General features: G+C 54.4%; 1 protein-coding gene across 1 annotated transcript in view; it reads left to right on the top strand.

The window, feature by feature from the left end:
* CDK18 (cyclin-dependent kinase 18) overlaps positions 1–14,881 on the top strand; it is a 16,944-nt gene extending 2,063 nt beyond the window's left edge. Inside the window, exons 2-15 of the mRNA XM_009327359.1 lie at positions 5,417–5,562; positions 5,933–6,058; positions 8,093–8,149; positions 8,394–8,508; positions 8,667–8,761; positions 8,868–8,930; positions 9,336–9,459; positions 9,547–9,667; positions 10,008–10,105; positions 10,456–10,561; positions 10,778–10,820; positions 11,331–11,421; positions 11,757–11,834; positions 12,165–14,881. Coding sequence (XP_009325634.1) covers positions 5,417–5,562; positions 5,933–6,058; positions 8,093–8,149; positions 8,394–8,508; positions 8,667–8,761; positions 8,868–8,930; positions 9,336–9,459; positions 9,547–9,667; positions 10,008–10,105; positions 10,456–10,561; positions 10,778–10,820; positions 11,331–11,421; positions 11,757–11,834; positions 12,165–12,199 — 1,298 coding nt within the window. The 3' untranslated portion in view covers positions 12,200–14,881. The remainder of the gene's footprint in view (positions 1–5,416; positions 5,563–5,932; positions 6,059–8,092; positions 8,150–8,393; positions 8,509–8,666; positions 8,762–8,867; positions 8,931–9,335; positions 9,460–9,546; positions 9,668–10,007; positions 10,106–10,455; positions 10,562–10,777; positions 10,821–11,330; positions 11,422–11,756; positions 11,835–12,164) is intronic.
* Positions 14,882–21,048: the final 6,167 nt, after the last annotated feature.

Raw genomic sequence — 21,048 nt, 5'->3', positions numbered from 1 at the left:
CATGGGAAGCTGAAAAGTCCTTGACTAGTGTAAACACTGCTTAGCAACAACTAAAACATCCCTGTGTTATCAACATTATTCTCATACTAAATCCAAAACACAGCATTGTACCAGCTACTAGGAAGGAAATTAACTCTATCCCAGCCGAAACCAGGACAGGTAGCCAGGAAAGAATAAGAGCAAAGTCAGAGCAGACTGAGCCTGGGGCCAGGACCGAGGGTGTTCCCAATCCCGTGGGTAGGGGCTGGACCAGTACTAGACTGTGACACGGTATGATTAGGAGATCCTCTTGCTTGGACTCGGGAATGCATCGGGGCTTGGGGTCTGCCAAGCTTCACCCCGTGGGGTACGGCTCCTCATGTGCCGCTGCGGGACGCCCCGGTGCCAGCCCCCAGCGGTCGGTACGTCCCTCCCTGCCTGGATGCGGCACGTGCTGGCCCCCTGCCACAGCTTTCCCCCCTGGTGCCCCCTGCTCCCTGGTGCATGGTTCCCAGTTTGCACCCAAGCCCTCTCCCACGCAAGACAGGCAAAACGCGCTGCCCCCGCCGTACCCACCACCCCGAGCCCGCTCCCTCCTGCCCGAGATCTCTTGATTAAGTTTCCCTTGGGGATTGTAAACAACCCCGAGAAGTCACCTCCACAGTGCCCTTAATCTCCGTCTCCTGCAGGCTGGGGCTGTTGTTTATGAAGAGCCCTGACAACCACATTTGTCTGAGGCATCTCTTTGGCCATTTAATAAACCCCTCGTGGCTGGGAGCTCTTTGCCCACAGCCCTGTGCCCAGAGGACTTGGTGGGGGCTCGGCAGGGGGAAGGTGGAGGCACCAGTGCCGGGGGCAGAGCTGGCAGAGGCACGAGCCCCGGCACCCTGGGGTGAGGAGGCATGGTGTGGGAATGTGATGCTTCAGATGTGTAGGGGGACAGGATCGTTTTGGTGGTGCTGGAGGGGTTGAGAAGGATGTTTATGTGCAAGTTACTCTTTTGCAGGGTTTGGTGGTGAGGAGCTGCCTCGTGGGAGCTGCCTGGTCTGGAGAGAGCTCTGACTTTAGGGAAGCAGCAGTTCTCTCTGAGGTGTTGGTCTCCTCTGTTTTACAGATGGAGAAATCAAGGTGCAAAGAGACAAAATGACTTTGCTACAGTAGTGCAGAAAGCTGGTAGCAGAGCTGAGACTAGACCCGTGGCAGTCACTCTTGTGCTGCTTCTTTTCCCCATGAAACAGGGAAAAGCTTTACTTCAGGTTTCACCTTCCTTGCTCAGGATCTCTGAACGTGCCCCTGGGGCTGTCTCTGCCGTCTGCATGGCAGGCAGGCTTGCCTGCAGAGATCTTTTCTCTCCTGGTGAGCAGATGACCTGTGACAGTTCATGCACTGTGATCACTCGCTCCAGAAAAGAGTGCTAATCACAGCAGAGATCAGCACATCATTTTTTTCTTTCATCGCCTCACACAGCTCCTCAGGGAATTGCTTGCAGTTTTTATTTTCCCTCCAGCATCAGAAATCACAGGTTATCAGCATTCACAGGTCACGGCAGTCTGCAAATCCTACACTTCGGTGGCTGTGAGCGGTTCCACCTGTCCTGGGAGGAGGGTGATGCAGAGGCCAGAAGAACCTTTTCATTAGATGCTCCAAAAGCACGTGCGGAGCTGCTCTGACTCTGGCGACAGGACAAGGCAAGGCCTTCTCGTGGGTAGAAACCTGCCTCGTCTGTTGGTGGTGCCCTGGGAAATCCCCAATTCTGTCCTCTCCATCCCGTAATTCTCATGACCTCACCCACAGAGGCTGATAAAACGAGGCCTGAGAGAAGCAGAGCTGGCAAATGGAAAAGCAAACAGCTTTCCAGCCTGGACACATCCCGTCACGGGCAATGTCACCTTGATGGAGTCTGACAATGCAGAGAGGGAAAGGGGGTGCCTAATTCACTCACAGCCTGAATTGGGGCGTCCGACACCCCTCCGCCCTGCTGCACATCCCCTCCCGTGGGCAGCACAGCCTTCCCTCGGCCGCAGCGGCTGCTCAGCTGCAGAGGCAGAGGTGGAAGAAAGCCCCTGGGCTAAGGAGAGCCCAGGCTGGGCTCTGTGCAATATCTGCTATCCTTGACAAAGGCTAGCACCGTCTCCACATCCCCAGAGATGGGGAACGTTCTCCATGGCTGCTCCAGCCTCACATTAAGGCTGAAGGCAAGGAGGCTCCTTCCTTTCCTCCTGGGCTTCCCCAGTCACACATTTCTCTCCATACTCCAGATTTTCAGAGGTATCAGGTCTTGGTGTCTCCCATTTGCTTTGATAAGAGCTGGTGGCATTCAGCAACAGCTCCTATCTACGCCAAGGCTTTGCCCCACAACAGCTACAGCCTGGTCTGTCCTGCGAGGCCAAATAAAGTCTCAGTGTTCAGGCTGCAAAGCCTGCATAACTCCCAGTTTGCAATGGCATAAATCAGAGCCAGATCTGGCCTTTGGAGTGCAAGACCACAAAGAAGTGATGATGAGGGGGAGGAAGGAGGATGAATAATCCAAGACCTGAGTGCAGCCCTGCCTCATGAGTATAACAGAGCTTCGAGAAGAGAGTTCACACTTAGCAAAGTAATTAAAAGTTGAAAGTCAGGCAAGCAGTGAAGGGTTCTGGCCCCCTTCCTTGGGAGATCAAAGCTTGTTTGGGCAGAGGCAATGTTTAAATATATTTATAAAAAAAGGTGGGAGGCTCATCAAAGGCAGCCGCCGTGTCTGCGGTCTCACTTTAATTTGCTTTGATATCCCATGCAGCCTTATTATTTGCAGAGTGTCAGGGCTTGCTGTCATCTACATGAAATGCCAAGCAGAATCAAACAGGCCCTCAGGTTTGCACGCCCACAGCTTCACGTCTTCTCCCGCGAGCACCCAGCAAGGTCCTCCAAGCCCGGGGGCAACCCCAGCCCTGCGAAAGCATCTCTGCGGGACTGGGTATCCCCGGGTGCTGTGGGCACCTCGCAGTGGTGCAGGATGGACTGGGCTGGCAAATCTCGCCTGCCCCCTCTGGCCCCAGGGCAGCCAAAACACCTTCCCCCTCATCTCTGCAAGTCGTCTGTGTATTTTTACGTGCTTTTCCCATCATGTGGTAGTTCACATCTTTTGCGTATCCCATTCCCCTTTGCATGCGCTAGAATGCCCAGGTTGTCATCTTACCTCTGGCTTCTTTACATCTGATGCTCTTGTAGATGAGGAGAGATTGGCACTAACCTACCTGATGGGCTGCTGGTTCAGAGTGACAGTGCTGCTGGTTTGCACATTTCGGGGACAGGCTGCATCTTTTACCAAGCCTTTGGGCTTGTTTACCTATGGGAACCAGCACAAATTCACCCAGACTATCATTTAAAGTGGATTAGTTGAACTCCATCCCGTCAGATTTTAAATGGCCTGTGGTTTTTTTTCAGATAATTTGCTTAGGAAGTGAGCAAGTTAAAAAGATTTGATTCAGTTTAATTGATCCGTGTTAATTTTATACCTGTGGTTAATTCAGGGTAAGTTGCCTAACTGTTCCTGCACAGACAGATGGCCAGAAAGGGACAGGGACCAGAGTCCCGCAGCGGTCCTGGGAGAAGGGGTGACTCTGTGCCTCGTTCTTGCCTGTCCACCCAAAAACTCCTGGCAGTGTTTCAGATGCTCCTGGGCCCAGTGGCATGGGCTGAACCCGTCCCTTAGGTGCGGGCTGTCTATCAAGGACACCTTGCATCCCTTAGCTCGCAGGTCCACGGTCCCCCGGTGACCATGGCACGAAACCGCATCTTTTCCCAGGTCACTTGCCTGCCACCTCTCATCCGTCAGATGAGCAAACTGCAGCCAGGTCCCAGCCCTGCTCACCACCCCGTGAAAGCCAGCCCTCCCTCTCCAGTCTTCAGCAATGAGATCATTGCTGGCTGCCTGAGCACACTGGGATCAGTGAGCTGAAATCTGCATTAGGCACAGCAGGGGATTGTCTCTGTGCAGCTCAGGGAAGGGGCTTGGCAAGGGGCAGGGCTCAGTGGCTCAGCCTGGGACATCACAGGTCCTCCCTGGGGATTTTCCCTCCTGCAATGTTCCTCCTTGTTCTGGGGAAATAGCTGCAGGGTGCCTGGATGCATGGAGGACGCGGGTGCTTTGTGGCAGGGCCCTTGGACCCTGGAGGCCTTGCTAACTTGGAGAGTAGCTGCAAAGTTTAGACAAGAAGGGAGAGAGCTGTATGGCCACCGGGAAGGGGACAAAACAGTCGTCCCTGCTTGGCCCCACACCTTTTCAGAGGGAGATGCGTCCCTCCCTTGGCGAGGTGGTTCTCCTCCATCCCAGCACACCCAGTTAGCGCTGCCTCCTTCTGAACGGCCCCTTGGAAAGAGCATCCATGTGAATCGGGGGAATCCTCTTCCCTGGGGTCCAGGCGACCTGCGTTGAACTCGTCAGCGTTCTGCTGTGCCGCTGTCTGGGTCCATGCGTGCCAGAATATTCCTGCCAACCAGCTGTTAATTACAGAGTGAGGAGGTTTAAGTGCAAGCCTCAAACTGGAGACCAGAGGGAGCTCAATGGCTTATTTTGTTCTGATTTCTTGCTCCTTTCAGGGTTTCTTGGGCTGGGTGAGGCTTCACACCTGGACTCCCAAGAGAAGAGTTATTTTTCTGAGCTGCTTTGGTTTTCAAGAGAGCTTTTGTGCTTCTCAGGACTGTGTGTCTGGCTAAGTGCGTCCGGTTGGGGCAGGAAAGCCTGGAGTGTTTTGTTTTGCAATAAGTGACTCTTCAGCCTTTAATCCCAAACACCTTCTGAGAAACGGTCACATCCTTGGAGGAAAGTACCCTGATGTCTGTTAGTTTTGGTGGTTCCTGAGGCAGATTAGGTACGTGTGCTTGTAAGCTCCCCAGAGGCAGGGCTGTCTTTCTGTTTTGCTTTTGTACAGACCTAGCGCAGAGGGATCCAGAGCCACGGTCAGGCCCCTAGGTGCTCCTAAAGTGCAAATCGTGTTTTGTCTAATGTGACGTTAGTGAAGATAAGGCTGGGTGGTTAAGGTGAATACTCACCCGTGCAAAACCCCATGGTGCTGCTGCAGAGGGGTGAGCTGCTTGGCAATGCTGCCTGGCGGACTGAGCGCTGGATTGGGACGTAGGAGATCTGGGCGGCCTTGGGTGTGAAGCAGTTCCCCCCTCTGCATCTCACTCCCTGTCTGTCAAAAGACACCTTCATTGCAGGGGGCTGCATGAGGGCGCAGAGCTGTGTGGGTGGCGATGCACCAGGAGTCTGGAGCAAGAAGCAGGTATTCCCTCTGCCTGCTGGATATAGAGAAGGAAGAAGACTTTCCCATGGCCCCAGAGCATCTCTGGACCTCCCTGCCCTGCTCTCACTCTCTTTTCTCCAAAGCAAGTGCCTCGGGCCTTGGCACTTCTGCTACCACTCCAGCAGCTCACTTTCCTTTCTCTTTGTCCTCAGACCTGGCTCAAGGGCACCTGCAGCTGGGACACCTGGGCAGGGAATTCCGAGCAGACACCAGCCCCATCTCCCCCTCCGAGGTGGAAGGCCAGTCCCCGATGGCCGTGCGCTACCGCAACAACAACCAGCGCCGTTTCTCCATGGAGGCAAGTACTGCTGCAGGCTGGGGCGGGCAGAAGGGACGTGGCAAGTTCTGGTTGTCACCTGCCTGCTGGCTGGAAGAGCCGGTGTTTGATTCGTGGGGACCTGGCAGTCTCAGACACAAGCCCTGACGTCCTCTTGGGTGCACTCAACATGACTCCCGTGGTCCCTGACAAAGCCCAGTGCATATCCCCATGCACACGCATATGCACATACACCTTCCCTTTTCCTTTGACTAAGGGTCCTGCAGATGCTGCACCCATTGCTTCGGCATTAATATCAGCTCTGGTTAGAGAGCACTTCCCTTGAATATCTCTGTATAGTCCTCCTTTCATCAGATGCATTCATCACCCGCTCTTCTGGCCGTCTCCGCAGGATGTCAGCAAGCGTCTCTCTCTGCCCATGGACATCCGCCTGCCCCCCGAGTTCTTGCAGAAGCTGCAGATGGAGAGCCCAGAGTTCCCCAAGCCCCTCAGCAGGATGTCCCGACGGGCTTCCCTCGTAAGTCTCACTGTGCAGAGCGAGCAGTGCCGGGCACAGAATCTCGTTTCATGCATACAAGTCCCAGCCAGCAGATGCATGTGCTGATTGCCACCCACCCATGCAGTCATGCCCTGCTGTGCAAGCTCCCTTGTACCCCCTGTGTGTCGTGGAGATACACCCCCCCCGCCCCATCCCTGCCCATGCAAATCCCTCTCTGCACACTCCCAGCAGCACACATTCGCCCCACCGTGCACATATGCATCTCTTCCCCGTGTCACTCCTGCACATGCACATCTGCATCCTGCTGTGCAAATCCCCAGGCCTGCACATTCCTTCACTCACCTCTGCACATACCTGACTTCCCTCTTGTCCTGGCTCCTTCCAAATGGGAGGAGGTGGAAAGCCTCCTGCGGTTTAGCAAGTGCTGGAGCCTCTGCTAGTTGAAATGCAAATGCCGATAAATAATGAATTAGCCTTTGCATTAGTGTTGGCATTTCAGTTTCTTTACTGCAGAGCATCAGCATATGTAGGAGCAAAAACCGGGTGCCTTGTTTACAAATGTGCAAGCATGTGTCCTGCTGCCCGGGAGCGCTCAGTGCTATACAGATACAACAGCGAGGTCTCAGCAGGCGTCTTCAGATCTGGCATGCCTATTCAGGGGGAGGGAGGAGAAAAGGAGAGCTTGCATTTACCTGCCTGTTCTGTCTAATCAATAAAATAGACACAGCCAGAGCAACGTGCCATTAATATTCATGGTCCCCTCCATGAATAAGGCATGCCTCTGCAAAACTCGCAGTATGGCTCTGGGGGGTGTACAGCACCCATGTTCCCCTGGGATTTGCCGGTCCAAATCCAGCCTGTGTGAGCAAGAAAGCAGCTTCCCCGCTGTGTGTGGCACCTTGTGAGAGCTTGGTGGTCTGGTCAGTGCCTGCTGCAAGGAAAAAGCCTTCCCGTGGGGCAGATCTGCTGAGCACCCCAGACCTGGGGCTGCTGGTTCTCCAGACAGAGCCCTGGGCACAGTGCGAGGGGCTCCTTCAGTGCCCCCCCGCCCCGCCCCGGGACCCTTTCCCTGCACAGCCCGTGTCTTTGCCTGTCGATTGACAGCTGTCCATCCAGCTCCAACTGCTGATGGCGAGCGGGATGGCATGAGCCCTTGGCTCAGGAGAGGGGGCAGCACCGCTGGGCTGGGGGGGCCTTTAGCTGGGCCGGCGTCAGAGCTGGCTGCTGGCCTGGGACTACACCGATGCAAACATATTTTGTGGGAGAATGACACCGGTTTATTAAGCTTAAGGAGCAATGATTTGCCCTGGGCCTTGGGCCCTGTTGTGCTGGGAACCATCCCCTGCCCTGGCGCACAGATAATCCCAACTAACCGAGGAGGTGTCTCTGCCCCCACAGAAAACTGCAATTTCAGGGGTCTGCTAGGAGCGACACCTAAATCTGTGGCCTTGCAGTGGTTGCCCTTCTTGCACTGGGTACACGAGAGCAGGTCTCAGCGGTATGTTAAAGAGTTACTGTTCCGAATGGGAAAGTGTCCCTTTCATGCGTGATTTGAACAGCACTCAGAGAAATGAACGGAGTCACGGCAAAGACCAGCATGTAGGAAAGCACTCAAGGAAAGGGCTGGGCATTAGCAGCAGGATCCCGTGAGGCTTCTCTGATAGAAAGGGCATCGGCTCTTTGCAAATCACAGCCCCTGTTCGACTCGGCCGCTGCTGGTGTTGGGTCAGGGTGGTGGGTGAGAGGAGAAGGGGCAGTCGTGCAGGCTGCGGCCGCCCCCGGGGCACGGTGTGCAGGTGCCATCCATTTCGCTTCAACAGCCAGTGGGTTGTGAGGGTTTTGTGATTGATTGCCTGGTCACCTGCACTGCTTTTCCAGGAAAGTAATAGACTTTGTGTACTTAGATCAGCTGGGCTGCTGCATGCAAACACCTGCCTTGATTGGTCTGCCCCCAAAGCTGTTACTGTCCAGTGTCCTTGACCTTCCTCCCCGGGGGTGAAGCCATCCCTGGATGAGATCTCCCCCAGTGATGTTTTCCTTTCTCTCTTACAGTCAGATATCGGGTTCGGGAAGCTGGAAACTTACGTTAAACTGGATAAACTGGGAGAGGTGAGTAGACTATGAAACACCTGTAAGGATTTAAATTAAGTTAGAAGGGCAGCTTGAAGTGCAAAGGGCAGACTGTAGCCAAATTTCTTCAATATCTAGCAATTTTTAGACCAGGTCTTTCTGTGGACTTCAGACTTGGCCCTCTAGCTTCAAATGAGCCTTCCTGCAAACATTATGGAGTGTATCAGTGTTGTGCCACCCTAATAAATGGTCTGCATGGCTTGTGTTTTCTCTGTCCCCCCAGGGCACTTACGCCACTGTCTTCAAGGGACGCAGCAAGCTGACCGAAAACCTTGTTGCCCTGAAGGAAATCCGCCTGGAGCACGAGGAGGGGGCACCTTGCACGGCCATACGGGAAGGTGAGGGCAGGAGGGGCTTTTCCCCATCGCAGTCCCTCATGAGCAATGCCAGGTCACAGGCGGATTTGGGACTGGGGGTGCAGGTGGACGTATATACCTGCAGTCCCGCACAGTGCCCAGATTCTGCTGCCCCAACCTGCCACGTCCTCTCCTTGCAGTGTCGCTGCTGAAGAACCTGAAACACGCCAACATCGTGACCCTGCACGACATCATCCACACGGAGCGCTCCCTCACCCTTGTCTTCGAGTACCTGGTGGGTCTGGGGGGGCTTTCTGCGGGACCGGGGGGACGGCTGCACTTCTGCGGGTGGGTGATGGGGGCCGAGGGGAGGAGAGGCTGACGTGTGCTTCCCGTTGCAGGACAATGACCTCAAACAGTACCTCGATAACTGTGGGAACCTGATGAGCGTGCACAATGTGAAGGTAAGACGGTGCTGCCTGGGACCCCGTACCCCTGCCTCTCCCCGCACGCAGGGAGCTCACCGTGAGTGCAGTCCAGGGTGTTGCGGGGCTGAGTGAGGCTGAATACCCCTTCTCTCTTCAGTTCAGCCTTCTTACTCTTCTTTGACCTTTTTCAGCCTGCTCTGATGCTCCACCAGCTTTTCTCCAGTCACTGCCACTGTAAATAAAATTACTGTACATGCAGACTTTGGTCGCCCCATTTTCTGGATTGCTGGTGATGGGCTTGAACACTTGTCTACAGTGCATCTCACCCCAGGCCAGCTTCAAGGGGGCTTTCCTGGCCATGAGTTTGAGAACCCTTGAGACAGACTCACTTCTGGTGCCCGTGTCCCTGTGCTAAATGCAAACCCCTTCACCCCCCCACAGATCTTCATGTTCCAGCTGCTGCGTGGTCTGGCTTACTGTCATGGGAGAAAGATCCTGCACCGAGACCTCAAACCCCAGAACCTGCTCATCAACGAGAGAGGAGAGCTCAAGCTGGCTGACTTCGGTAGGTGGGCCTCTCTGGGGAAGATGTAGCATTGCAAGGAGGTGCAGCTAGGTGCAGCTCCTCGATGCCTATCCCTTTCATCCTCAGGACTAGCCAGAGCCAAGTCAGTCCCTACAAAAACGTATTCCAATGAAGTGGTCACGCTGTGGTACCGGCCCCCCGACGTCCTGCTGGGATCTACCGAATATTCCACACCCATCGACATGTGGTGAGCCACGGCTCCAAACTGAGCTTCCCGGGGTCTCCAAGATGGTGGGTCAGGCATTTCCATCCCTCTGCCAGTGCAGTACCATCCATGCCCACAGTGTTGGTTACACCAGAGGGTGGTGGGCTCTCCCAGAGGCCGTGCTGTTTTCCATGTCCCCTGGGGCTCAGGGTCTTTGGAGCACACTGTCCACATCAGGGGTGAATGGTTACCTGTAGCGGAGGAGGGGGACAGCTCCTGGAGCTGATCTCCCTCGCCAGGAACCTCAGCCCTGGCCAAGGGGCAGCGGGGTGTCCACAGGGCTTCTCCCTCACTAATCCCAGGGCTTCTGCTGCTGCTCTAGGGGTGTTGGGTGCATCCACTACGAGATGGTCACCGGACGGCCCATGTTCCCCGGCTCCACGGTGAAAGAAGAGCTGCATTTGATCTTCAGGCTGCTCGGTGAGTCTTCTGCTGTCTCCCAAATCCCCACGCGAGGGCAGTGGCTGACTGCGGGAGCGGTGACAAGGCGCAGCCTCGGGAGCCTGGAGAGAGCCCGCTGGCAAAGCCTTGCCGCGGCGTGGGCAGGCGTGGGCAGAGGCTGCCCGCAGCCCCTCTCCAGGCTTGCAGTCAGCAGAGGCGTGAGGGCGAGGGGCTCCTCGCCGGCTGCCCCGTGGGATGCGTGGGCGAGTCCCAGCCTGCTGGGAAAATTCGTGCCCTCTCTCCTGGGCAGGACGCTGGCCCTCGCATGCGTCAGGCTGTTCTCTCTGCACCAAATGAGCATGACAGGTTTCCCTCTCTCCCCCTCCCAGGAACCCCAACAGAAGACACCTGGCCTGGAATAACATCCAACGAGGAGTTTAAGGCTTACAATTTCACGCAGTACCGAGCCCAGCCATTAATAAATCACGCCCCCAGGTACCTCCTTGAGCAGGGACACATAAAGCATGGTGCGCTTGCACTGGTTATAACGGGAGCCTGGGGAGACCAGTTTCATTTCCTCCTTGTGGTGCTGGCAGCTTCTGAATGCAGCTGTGCACCGGAGGTCTCAGATGCCACTTGTCCCTTGCATTGCCTATTGCAGTGTCTCCTGGGTGCAATAATGCTCCTTTTTTTATTTCCTCCCTCTCTCAGGCTGGACTCAGAAGGCATTGACTTGCTGATGAACCTCCTTCTGGTGAGTAGTAGAGCAGCCCAGGTGGATGGCAAAGGGATTTGCTGAAGTGAAGGTACTCTGCCTGCCCTCACACTGATTTTGGAGCCAGGCAGGAAAGGAGCTGTGACTGCAGAATAAGCCATGGCCCTACAGCTATGGCCTTGTAGATGCTATCCCAAACCACCTCCCATTAAGGACGGTGAACCATCCTTCAACCTGTGTTCTCTCACACACAAGTGAGAGGACACAAACCTGATGATCCGTAAGTACGACGTGGCCAGTGCGCTCCTGTGGTCACAGCACAGACAGTTTGTGCTGTCCCTTGTGCACATGCAAATGGCACTGGTAATTGCCTGCACGCCCCCATGGTGTGCACAGTGGACACGCTGTCACCCACGGAGCATATGAAATTGCTTGGGCACTTACATGTGCATAGGTGCACAGATGTGCACACACCCTGTATATGGGGCCTCTGTGCCGTTTCGCACGTGCAGACTGTGTGTAATTGCCTTTCTCTGGGGCTCTGTGCAGTACGAAGCCAAAGGACGGATTTCGGCAGAGGCAGCCCTGCGGCACGCTTACTTCAAGAGCCTGGGAGAGCGGGTCCATCTCCTGCCTGACAGTGAGTGCACGCTGTCCTCTTGCCTGGGGGATGTGGAGCAAAGAGCTTCTTGCAGCCCGAGGGTGGTGGTTTGCAGCCAGGTCTCTTTGGATGCCTCTTGGCTTTGCTCACTCAGAGGTGCTCCTGCAGCAGAGTGGGGTGGGAGCTGGGTGGCTGCGAGAGCAAGAAACAATTTGGGTAGGACAATGTAGAGTAGGAGTAGGAGTGCAAGAGAAAAGCTCTGATGAGGTGCAGTGCTGCACTTGGGCACTGCCTCCCTCCTGGCTCCGGGTTTGCAGACCGCTGCCGGCTCAGCCAGCTGGACTGACCCCTCTCTCTCTGCCCCCTCTGCCTAGACGTCTCCATCTTCTCCCTGAAGGAGATCCAGCTTCAAAAGGACCCTGGCTACCGAGGCTCAGCCTTTCAGCAGTCAGGTAGGACTGGGGAAAATCATGCTGACCGCTCCCAGATGGTGCCATGGACTGTGCTGGCATTGGGGTTACTCCAGTGGGTCCCGCATAGGAAAAAGCTAAACCTGATCCCTGCTTCCTGCTTTAGTCCACAAATTACCCCTGGGGCATCCTTGCTTGTCACCTACCGTGGTACCAAAGTCACATCTAGGTGCCCTGAGGCGCAGCTCCCTTCTCTGTGAATGCCATGGGCTTGTAACCTCCTAACCCAGAGCACCACAGGGCCCAGCTTCTCTGCAAAGTGCTGCTCGCCATCTGACCTCTCTGACCCATCTCTCTCTCTCTCTTCCTCAGCCCGAGGGAAGAACAGGAGGCAGAGTATATTTTAAACTTGGATCTCGTGTTCCCCTTGTCACCATGGAGATCAAAGCACTGAGAAAGGAGACGGCAACACGCTCCCACCTGACCCACCGCAGAATTACTGACTCGAGCAGGACGATGCTGAAGCACCCTTGGCCGCAGGCTCTCCCCTGCCTGTCCCCACAACCACAGCCCCTAGCAGCTGCTGTTGATGGACCTGTGGCCTTTTTCCCCTCTGATTTTCATGTTGCCCCCATCAGACATGAGCTGCCACCCTCTGTGCCGGTGCTCTAGTGAGGAGCTGCCCTGGGCATTGCCCAGAGTGCAGGATCGTGTGCTGTCCCAGGGAACCGCTTGCTGCGCTCAGGGGGTGAGCCAGGCACGGGGAGGTTTTGTGAGCAGAGGGTGGTATCTCCAAAGCTGGGCTGTGGATCATAGCGCTTGGCCCAGGCAGGCATTTCTGAAAACGTACCTTTACTCAGACAACCTGCTCTGCACCCCCTATTTCTTGGGGAGACACTTTGCAGGCACGTTACGAGTCAGGGGCATGAACCAGCCTGGCACTGGAGAGACTGCACCTGAAGCACAAAAACCAGGGCAGCCCTCCCTTATTTGCCCTTGCCTCTGCCTACATAACCCCTTTTTGTCTCCCCATCTTTGGTACCTGAATCCTGACAAGGACGGAGCAGCTGGGAGGAGGGGGCTTCCCATTGCTTCCCCCAGCATCTCCCCCTCCTTGCCACCACTGCATTTCCAAATTCGGTCAGCTGGCTGCTCCCCAGGGATGTCCTGAGCTGAGAGCAAGGGCTGGCTTAGCCCACCCGGGGTGCAGGTACCTGCTGGTAGAGCTGTGCAGAAGCGGGGCCAAATTAGCATCAGCTCCGTGCTGCCTCCTGTTGCTGTGCCGAGCCCTTCAGCCAGCCTTTCCCAGGCACCGATGGAGTGGCCCCTTTCTCATCGCTGAGCCTGCTGCACCCCCCCAGCCCACGACCCTCTCTGCCATCATCACAAGGGGCAGGACACGGTTCCCAGCCGGTGTCTCGGGAGCGCATCTCCCCCCGTCCCATTGCTGAGCCCCACGCGACGTGGCAGAGCCTGAGCCGTGCAGCCTCTCTGTACCGAAGTGTTGCACACACCCACCTCAGTGCGGTTCTACCCAGAGGAAGGGGGAGAGGTGCCAAACCTCCCACAGCTCAGCTGTGGGGACCAGAAATAGACCTGGAGAGAAGCAAATCATCCCTCAAACCTCATCGCCTGGCCTCTACATTTGTAGCCAATGCCAGATCATACCAGCCCTGACTCAGATCGATGCCGTGGAACTGAGGTGCGTGCTTAGATCTGAGCGTGCTTTGCTGGCTGAGGACTGCTCCTGGTGCGTTTTCCCCTCTGTACACTTCAGGAACGTGCCAAATCCATCCTGAGCAAAGAGGCCCTGCTGCAGCTCTCCCCCGCAGCCTGCAGACAGCCTGAAACGTCTTCAAGTGTGTGAGCGTTGCAAGAAGTCTCTCTACTGTATAATAATCACATCCTTTTCTTGGCTGTCCCGGATGACTAGTTCTCTCGCCCACCGGTCCTCCAGCCCATGGCTGTGGCCAGGAGACTCTGGACTTGGCAAGCGCTGGGACTGTCACCTGGCACTGGGACCGGCAGGACATGCTGATGTCTTAACCTGTCACGCTCCCAGCCTGGGAGGCATTGCTCAGGGGACGGTAACTCTCCATGCCGCTGTTTCCCCGTTGAGCCAGGAGTGAGAGCTCTGTTTTCTGCTTTGCTGTGCAGCATTTCTTCTGTGATCCTCAGAAAATGCAAAGCGTGAGGATAAATGAGGAGACCCTGGCGCTCCCCAAAGCTGCTGGGGCGACTCCTCCCTGTGCCAGTGCTCGATGCGATGCGCCCTCTGAGCTTCCCCCATCAGACCAAAGCTGTTCATTCGGGTTTGTCCTAGACAAGCATCCAGACGTCTGCATTGTTTGAGGTTTGCCCATCCCTGCTCAGTTCCCTTCTCGGTATGTCCAGCATACAGCAGGCTGAATAGTTCATTAATTGTTTCCATTTGATAGGGAAGAGTATGAATAGCCATCAGCCACCAGTGACGCATTTCACCCTGATGTCAGGGTAGTGTTTTGCCTGGTTTCCTACACCCGGCTCCTGCTGCGTGGGGCTCTTCAGTAGGGTGGTTCACAAAGGGAGGTGTTGGCTGGAGTAAGTCTGAACTCTCACGCTGTCATCTTTTCTTTCACAAAGGCATTTTATACAGGAATTTCCTTGGCATGGCAGGGATCTGTGGTGCAGACTTGCACTTCCCAGGGCAGCCAGCTCCCGTCAGGAATTAGCAGCTCGGCAGGCAGGCCAGCTCACGGACGCAGCGTCTCCTGTGCTCCTGCGGCAGCACCTTCAGGTACACGGGGCGAAGAGTGCTGGCGTGCCTGGGGGAGCAGAGCCCCCCCTGTGCTCTGTGAGCACAGATTGGACCAGGGGAAGCACGAACACCCTCTACCCGCTCTTGGGAAGCCCGTTCAGGACACGTTTGACCTGTCTTTGTGCAGTTTTCTTGCTTGGTGTTACCATACCCATGCACTGAGATTGCCTTGGGCATAAAGCTTGCAGGGGCATAGGGTGCCCAGCTGAGCCGTCCCGCTTTCACACTGGGAGGACGGAGGCAGGCCATACCAGACCACCAGGTCGGTGTGGTCTCAGCTTTCCCCCCATGAGAGAGGCACCTATGGAAACCGCTGGGGAGAAACGTTGAGGAAAAGACCTAGCAGTGACCGCGTAGACAGGACTGCTTTACCCGGGATCAGATAGCAAAGACAAAGGGCCTGTTAGCTGCTGTTGATTCTTGCGTAGCCTTTGCCTTTCCTCCTACAAATCCTCCCTAAAGGAGACACTATTACTTATTAGCCCCGTGCGCTACTAACAGCCCGAATTTAAGATAACCCCTTTTGTTCCACTGCATTTAGTGGATATTTGATTCCTATTCAGGAGGGCGATAGTGTGTGTAAATATTTGGTGCCCTGCTGAGCAAGGTTTGATTTATAAGTTCCCATTGCTGCTGCGCTTGCACGTGTCGGCTGGCAGAGCCCCGAGCATCTGATCTCCCACGGCACGCCGCCCGCCAAAGCATTCCCGGCTGCAAAGAAAAGGAGCTGCAGGTTGGCAGCGATTAGAGCCCGGAGCCAAATCCCCCTTCTCCATCTCCTGGACAGTGTCACGGTCCCCCTGAGGACCGCGGGGTCTGGCTGGGTTTATGAGGACCAAGATCCCTTGGATGCCCCGGTTTATAAAAGCCCTGAGCAGAGCGGTGCCCCGCTCCTCCCTGCATGCAAGGGGAGGGAGCCTGCAGCGGGGCTCCCGCTGCTGATGGCATCGCTCCCCGCCTGCCCCGGGCAGGCTTCCCCCAGCTTTTGGAGCGCCAGCCGGCTCCCAAGCTGGATTTTTAAAGTAGCGCTAATGAAAATGCTGGGAACGTCTGTGGCTCTCCAGCATTTTTTTCATTTTGTGGGTTCTCCCATCCACCGCTTTGCGGAGTAGCTGGCACTCCTCGCGGATGGGGAGTTTTGACAAAAGGAAACTGTTGCTTTGTCTTCCAGACATTCTTCTTGCAATTTTCTTTTTTACCAGTTCTGGTGGAAAATGGATTTTTGGCTGTGCCCTCAGGAAAGGCTGTATTCTTTCATCTCTCCAGCTGATAGCTAGTTAAAGAAATGTAAGTAAATAATGTGTAAAGCAAGGTCCGTATTACGGGACAACAATAAAACTTACCGGCAGAGCTATTTAATTTCACCCTCTCCATACACACATGCACACGCCTTTCCTGGCCCAGCCCATTGCCAGATCTATGTTCAGATTTTAAATAACAAAACTACATTGTATCTTGGAGACTAAGGACAAAATAAGTGGATTTTTTCCTCTCCCTTACACATGATGAAAAAAAAAAAATAGAAGGCCATTTTCCCAAGCTTCTCAAATGTTTTGTTTGGTTTTTTCCCATGACTTATCTTCAGCCAGAAATTAGGATAGCATAAAATGGGAGCCCAGAGCTCCCAGGAGCAGGCTAGGAACAGGCAGGTGGGAAAGCATTAGAGAAAGAGTCTAACCCGCTGGACTGAGTAACGTAAGAGGTTTAGTGTGTGTGTCCCAGGGCACGGGGAAGGGACCGGACCTGGGGCTGAGAGCCTGCCTGGCCTTACGTGGCCAAACTCTGCTTTCACCAGCGTAAATCCGATGTCTTGCAGCCACGCAAGCCCAGGTTTGCTCAGGGCACGGAGCCAGCGGTGGCTGAGCGGGTCCTGCAAGGGCCACCAGGTCTCGATCCTGAAATAATACATGAGGTTAAAAGTGACACGATCTCGCCTGCCAAAAGCTGTGGCTCTCTGCCTGACCGTGCTGCTCCGGCCGCGCCGCACCGCTGTCCTGTCTCCGTACGCTTCAGTCTTGCGAGAAATGCGTCTGGATGTCCCCTTAGCGCTCCCCACTAGCGATGTCTGGGCACAAGCGCTATGACACCCGCTTTCTGGTTCCTTCATTGCCTTCTTTCATCCTCAGCGTCATGCTTGTCCTACAGCAGGAAAAATAGATCCAAGCGGCCAGGATACACATACTGTGAATGTTCTCTGGTGTGATTCATTTGCAGAATACCAATAATATATTTAACTAGTGTTGTACAAATGAAAGACGCATTTTAAAAGAAATGATTTTAAAGATTTATTCCAAAAGAAGCAATGATTTTTTTATAGAAAGTTTTTCTGGAATAAATGGAAAGGTACAAAAAGAAAAAAAGAATAAAAGATTGTATCCATCTATCAATCTTGTGTCTGAATGTTTTATAAGAATATTTCAATTTTTGTATTTCAGATGTGACATGGACTATTTTGTGGATGTGCTCATTTTCTTCCTAAGGCTTATATTACAGTTGTATTGTGAACACTCCAAAGCCAAGATTGGACAATAAACTTTATTGAATACAGGATAGTTTTGTACAGGATATAATTTTTCTCTTTTCTCTTTTTTTGGTAGGAGAAGGACCCGCTTTGTTTTTGAATTTCAGCTAGGTAGCACTGACGTCTCGGGCGTGCAGGTCCCTTGGCAGGCTCCCAAGCGGTGAGTTGCTCCGTGGTGGGCGTGCAGGGGAGGCAGGCTGCCGGACCGCGGCAGGGAGCGTGCCGGGCCGGCCGGGCCGTCTTTGTGCCTTCCCGCGGAGTCGTTCCCCACAGCTGCTTTCTCTGCAGCTCCAGGATGCCTTTCGTTTTCACGCCTGCTAGCAGGGCATTTTTGGGCTGGCTGTAGTAAACTCCCAGACACAGACTTAGTGCAAAAGGAGTTTCCCACTACCTGACCTTTGCAGGGGGTTGAAACACAAGACCTCAGAAACTTCTGCGCAATAGGAACATGTTTCTATGGTCCTAAGGCCCTAAACAAATATTGCCATAAGCCTATCAGGCAAATAAAGCACAGAGCTGACATGCCCAGCCCGTGGCTGCAAAGCAACTGAAGGGCAGAGCTGGAGAAGGGACGGGGGAGCCCTGTTTCCCAGAGCTCTAGCAGCTAAAAATCTCCCTGAGATCAGAGCTATTCAGCACGACAATCCCCTTTACGTATTCCTGCCCTCTGGCCCATCAGTGCTGAAGAAAAGCGATGGCCAGCCGGGTCCGGGGGACCTGGGAAGAGCCAGAGATGGGGTACGGGGGGACCTGTGGGATCTTCGGGGCCAGACCTGTGGTGTGAGCGGCTGGTTTAGGGAAGGGGGCAATTGCCCTTCATCCCCCTCCCCGGGCTGCACCTCCAGCCGGCGCCCAGCCTGCCTGAGTCACGTTCAGGCACTGGCGTGGGCAGATCCCCAGTAACAAGCTGTTTGCCAAACCAGTTCCTCCATCTGCCGCTCTCATTCCTCCAGTCTCGCAGCGGCGGCAGCTGCTGGCGCTGGGTCCGGGGGAATGCCGCTGAGCAGCCCAGCCCGCATCCTCCGCCTGCGGACCCAACCGGTGTCTGGATGTTCCCGGCCGCCCAAATAGCCGTAACCTCCCCGCTCGGTATCCCTTAGCGGGGGTCCTCCTGCCTCACAAGGAAGCTCAAGCCAGGTCACCCATCGCTCCCCGGGTCTCTCAGCCTACCTGCGAAGCGGGGATGATACCTGCTGCCCTCAACGAGATTATTTGTGTGTCATTAAATTATAGGTGCATTTCGGGAGGCTCAGCCTGGTCGTTTCGTTGCAGCCTGCCCTCCTCCACTGCAGTTTCAGCGCAGTAAAGGAGGAAGCACATTGATTCCAGCTAAATCGGAGTGGGTGTGTGAATTATTTCAGTTGGGCGGTAGGAAAGCATGTAGGTGAGCGCTTCCTCCTTTTAGACAAGTGTTACAGGATCTGTAATAACTGGGGCAAGATCTCAGGCTAATGTTTGACCTAGAAGTGGAGCCAAGCTTTCCAAACTGCATGGCATGTTTTGAAACTCTTGACCCCAAAATACATGAGGTCAACACCTCTCTCATGTGCTGCTGTTCCAGCTGCCCGGCCCACGCTGAGCATCTTACATGCAGCCTAGAATAATTCAACCCATCATATGGAGAGTCTGCCCTGTGTTGTAAGAAGCATCACATCTTTTCTCAGTAAGGTTCAGTGATTCAGGGTGGTCATTTTCTTGTCTGCTCAAGCTTGCTTGGTGGTGGGTTTTCTGGGCTGAGTTACAGCTGTTGAAAGGCATCGGTACTCCCATCTCCACATGCACATGCAGCTCTTCGACCCGTCACACCGGCACGTGTGGTTGCTGGCATAATGTGTTGGGGTTTCTGAGGGTGTCAGCCCACATTTGCCCTTTGTGGTCTCTTGGCAAAAGGGGGACGGGGGAAAACTGTTCGACAGTATCTCAGCCCCAGGCCCTTGGCCTCAGCTGCCAACCCAAACACCGGCAGAAGCCTTGAAGAGGCCTGTCCCCAGTCGCCTGCTGTCCCAAGCCCACCCGTGGGGCCTCAGCTGGTTCCGCCCCGAGGAAACCTTTAGAAAACCTATTACTAGAATTTCCCCACTGTGTTGAGACTGGGCTAAGAGAAGTGATGCCAGCAAATCTGAACAAAATCTGGCTTCTGGGTTGAAGCTCTATTGAGTAGTCACTGCAAGGCAGGACTGGTCATGTTGAAGAAGTAATTGCTCCACTGGCTGAAAAGATGAACTGATATAATGTACAAAAACCTGCTGTGCCTCTTGCTACCCCAGGAAGAACGTGCGAGGGCACAGGAAGCAAAAGGAAGGTGTTTCTCAATGCTTGTCGGATCTTTTTGGGCAGCAATGGCACGCACCGACTGACACTGCTGTCTGTAACTGTGCTGCTCTGCTATTCCTTCATTCATGATTTCACTTTGCAGTTTGCAGCAAGCGCAAAAATGTGGGTGTTTAATTCATTGCAAGTACAACATTGATTTCAGTTTGGAAAACAGCCTGAAGTGCCTCCTCGTGAAGCTAATTCTGGTATTGCATATACTCACAGTCCTGTGGCTTGCATTTTTATGAGCTACCTCTGAGGATCTGGGTTTCAGTATGTGGAACCAGAAGGGATCTGTGTGTTCTTATGCTGACTAACCCACCTACGCTTCGTTTCTTATTTGCAAGCATATCTTGCATGATTTGTGTTATCCCTGATGAAATGGCCCGATATTCCTGGAAGCAAGTGTACTGGCATTTAGGCCATTGCTTAGCAAAGTGGGGTCAGCTGTTGTAGCTGGGGTAGGGGGTGTACTAACATTTGTAACCTTCTGGGCCTGGATGCTGCCTTTTCACCTGGGAGGGGATGCAGTGAACCTGCATAGATGGGGAAAGCATTGCTCAGCCATTTTATCATTGGCGAAGTCAAGGCCCAGAGAGCTGATGCTATCAAGTGACGGTGATGCAGTAACGGAAGCCAGGAGTAGAGTGCAGGTCTCCTGACTCCCTGTCCGGTAAAGGGAGAACCAAGATCAATATTGAGATCAAGAATGTGGTCCAGAGGAACCGCGGGTAAAGCCCCATCAGCCCTTTTCTTGGAGCATGGCACCCAGTGTGTGGAAGATAAGGATCTGCTGTTTCATCAAGTAACTCCAGCTCCATGCACAAGGAGATGTATGGACAAAGAGGGGCAGGAGATGACCTTCCCTGCAGCATTTTGATGGAAAGGCCTTTATTGTCCCAATCCTTCCTCCCTCGTGCTGTTTTGTCCCCGCTTTGGATGGGGAAAGAGAAGCTGAGGTAGTCTGCAGTGGTGTGGCCTTTCAAAGCCAGTCATTGCCTGGCAGGGAGAGCCTGAGGCTGTGGCTCACAGGCCTGTGCACCAGCCTCCCCCTCCTCTCCATCCTGCCATCCAGGCTATTAAGGAAGATGGTTTATCACATAATGATAAAACCCGATTTCCGGCCATGCTATTGACTCACTCTGTGTCCGTAAGCAAATTGCTTCGTTCCTTTCTGGCCCTCAGTTTCCCCATCAGTAAGACAGGATAACAACATTGCTCCGTCCCTCCAGGCAGCTGAGCTGTTTCTTTGATTGCTTAACGGCTTGAGGTGCAGGTGCAGGTTCTCCCTTCAGGGCAATCAGGTTTATCGCCCACCTGTTCTCTGCTGCTGCCGCCCCCAGTCACTTTGTTCACTTTGTTGGTGGAAGAGGGCATGATCTTGTTCTCCTTGCTCTGGGAAGACTCCAGCGGATGCCACAGGCAGGGAAGAACAAGGACTCGGATGCAATTTGGATTAGCTAAACATTAAGCTATGTCCAGGTGGAAATGAGCACCTACGAATCCCGGAGCAGCATTCCTGAGGCACGGGTCACAGGACGTGTGAGTACCTGCGCGGGGTCCGCTGGCACGGGAAGGGACCTGGTCTGCAGGCCCGGAGCCAGCCCTCTGTCACGGCTGAGCTC

The sequence above is a fragment of the Pygoscelis adeliae genome, unplaced genomic scaffold, assembly GCF_000699105.1.
Source record: "Pygoscelis adeliae isolate BGI_AS28 unplaced genomic scaffold, ASM69910v1 Scaffold197, whole genome shotgun sequence".
Taxonomy (NCBI): domain Eukaryota; kingdom Metazoa; phylum Chordata; class Aves; order Sphenisciformes; family Spheniscidae; genus Pygoscelis; species Pygoscelis adeliae.
Note: the sequence above shows the minus strand (reverse complement) of the source record. Positions and strands in the feature narration are given on the sequence as shown.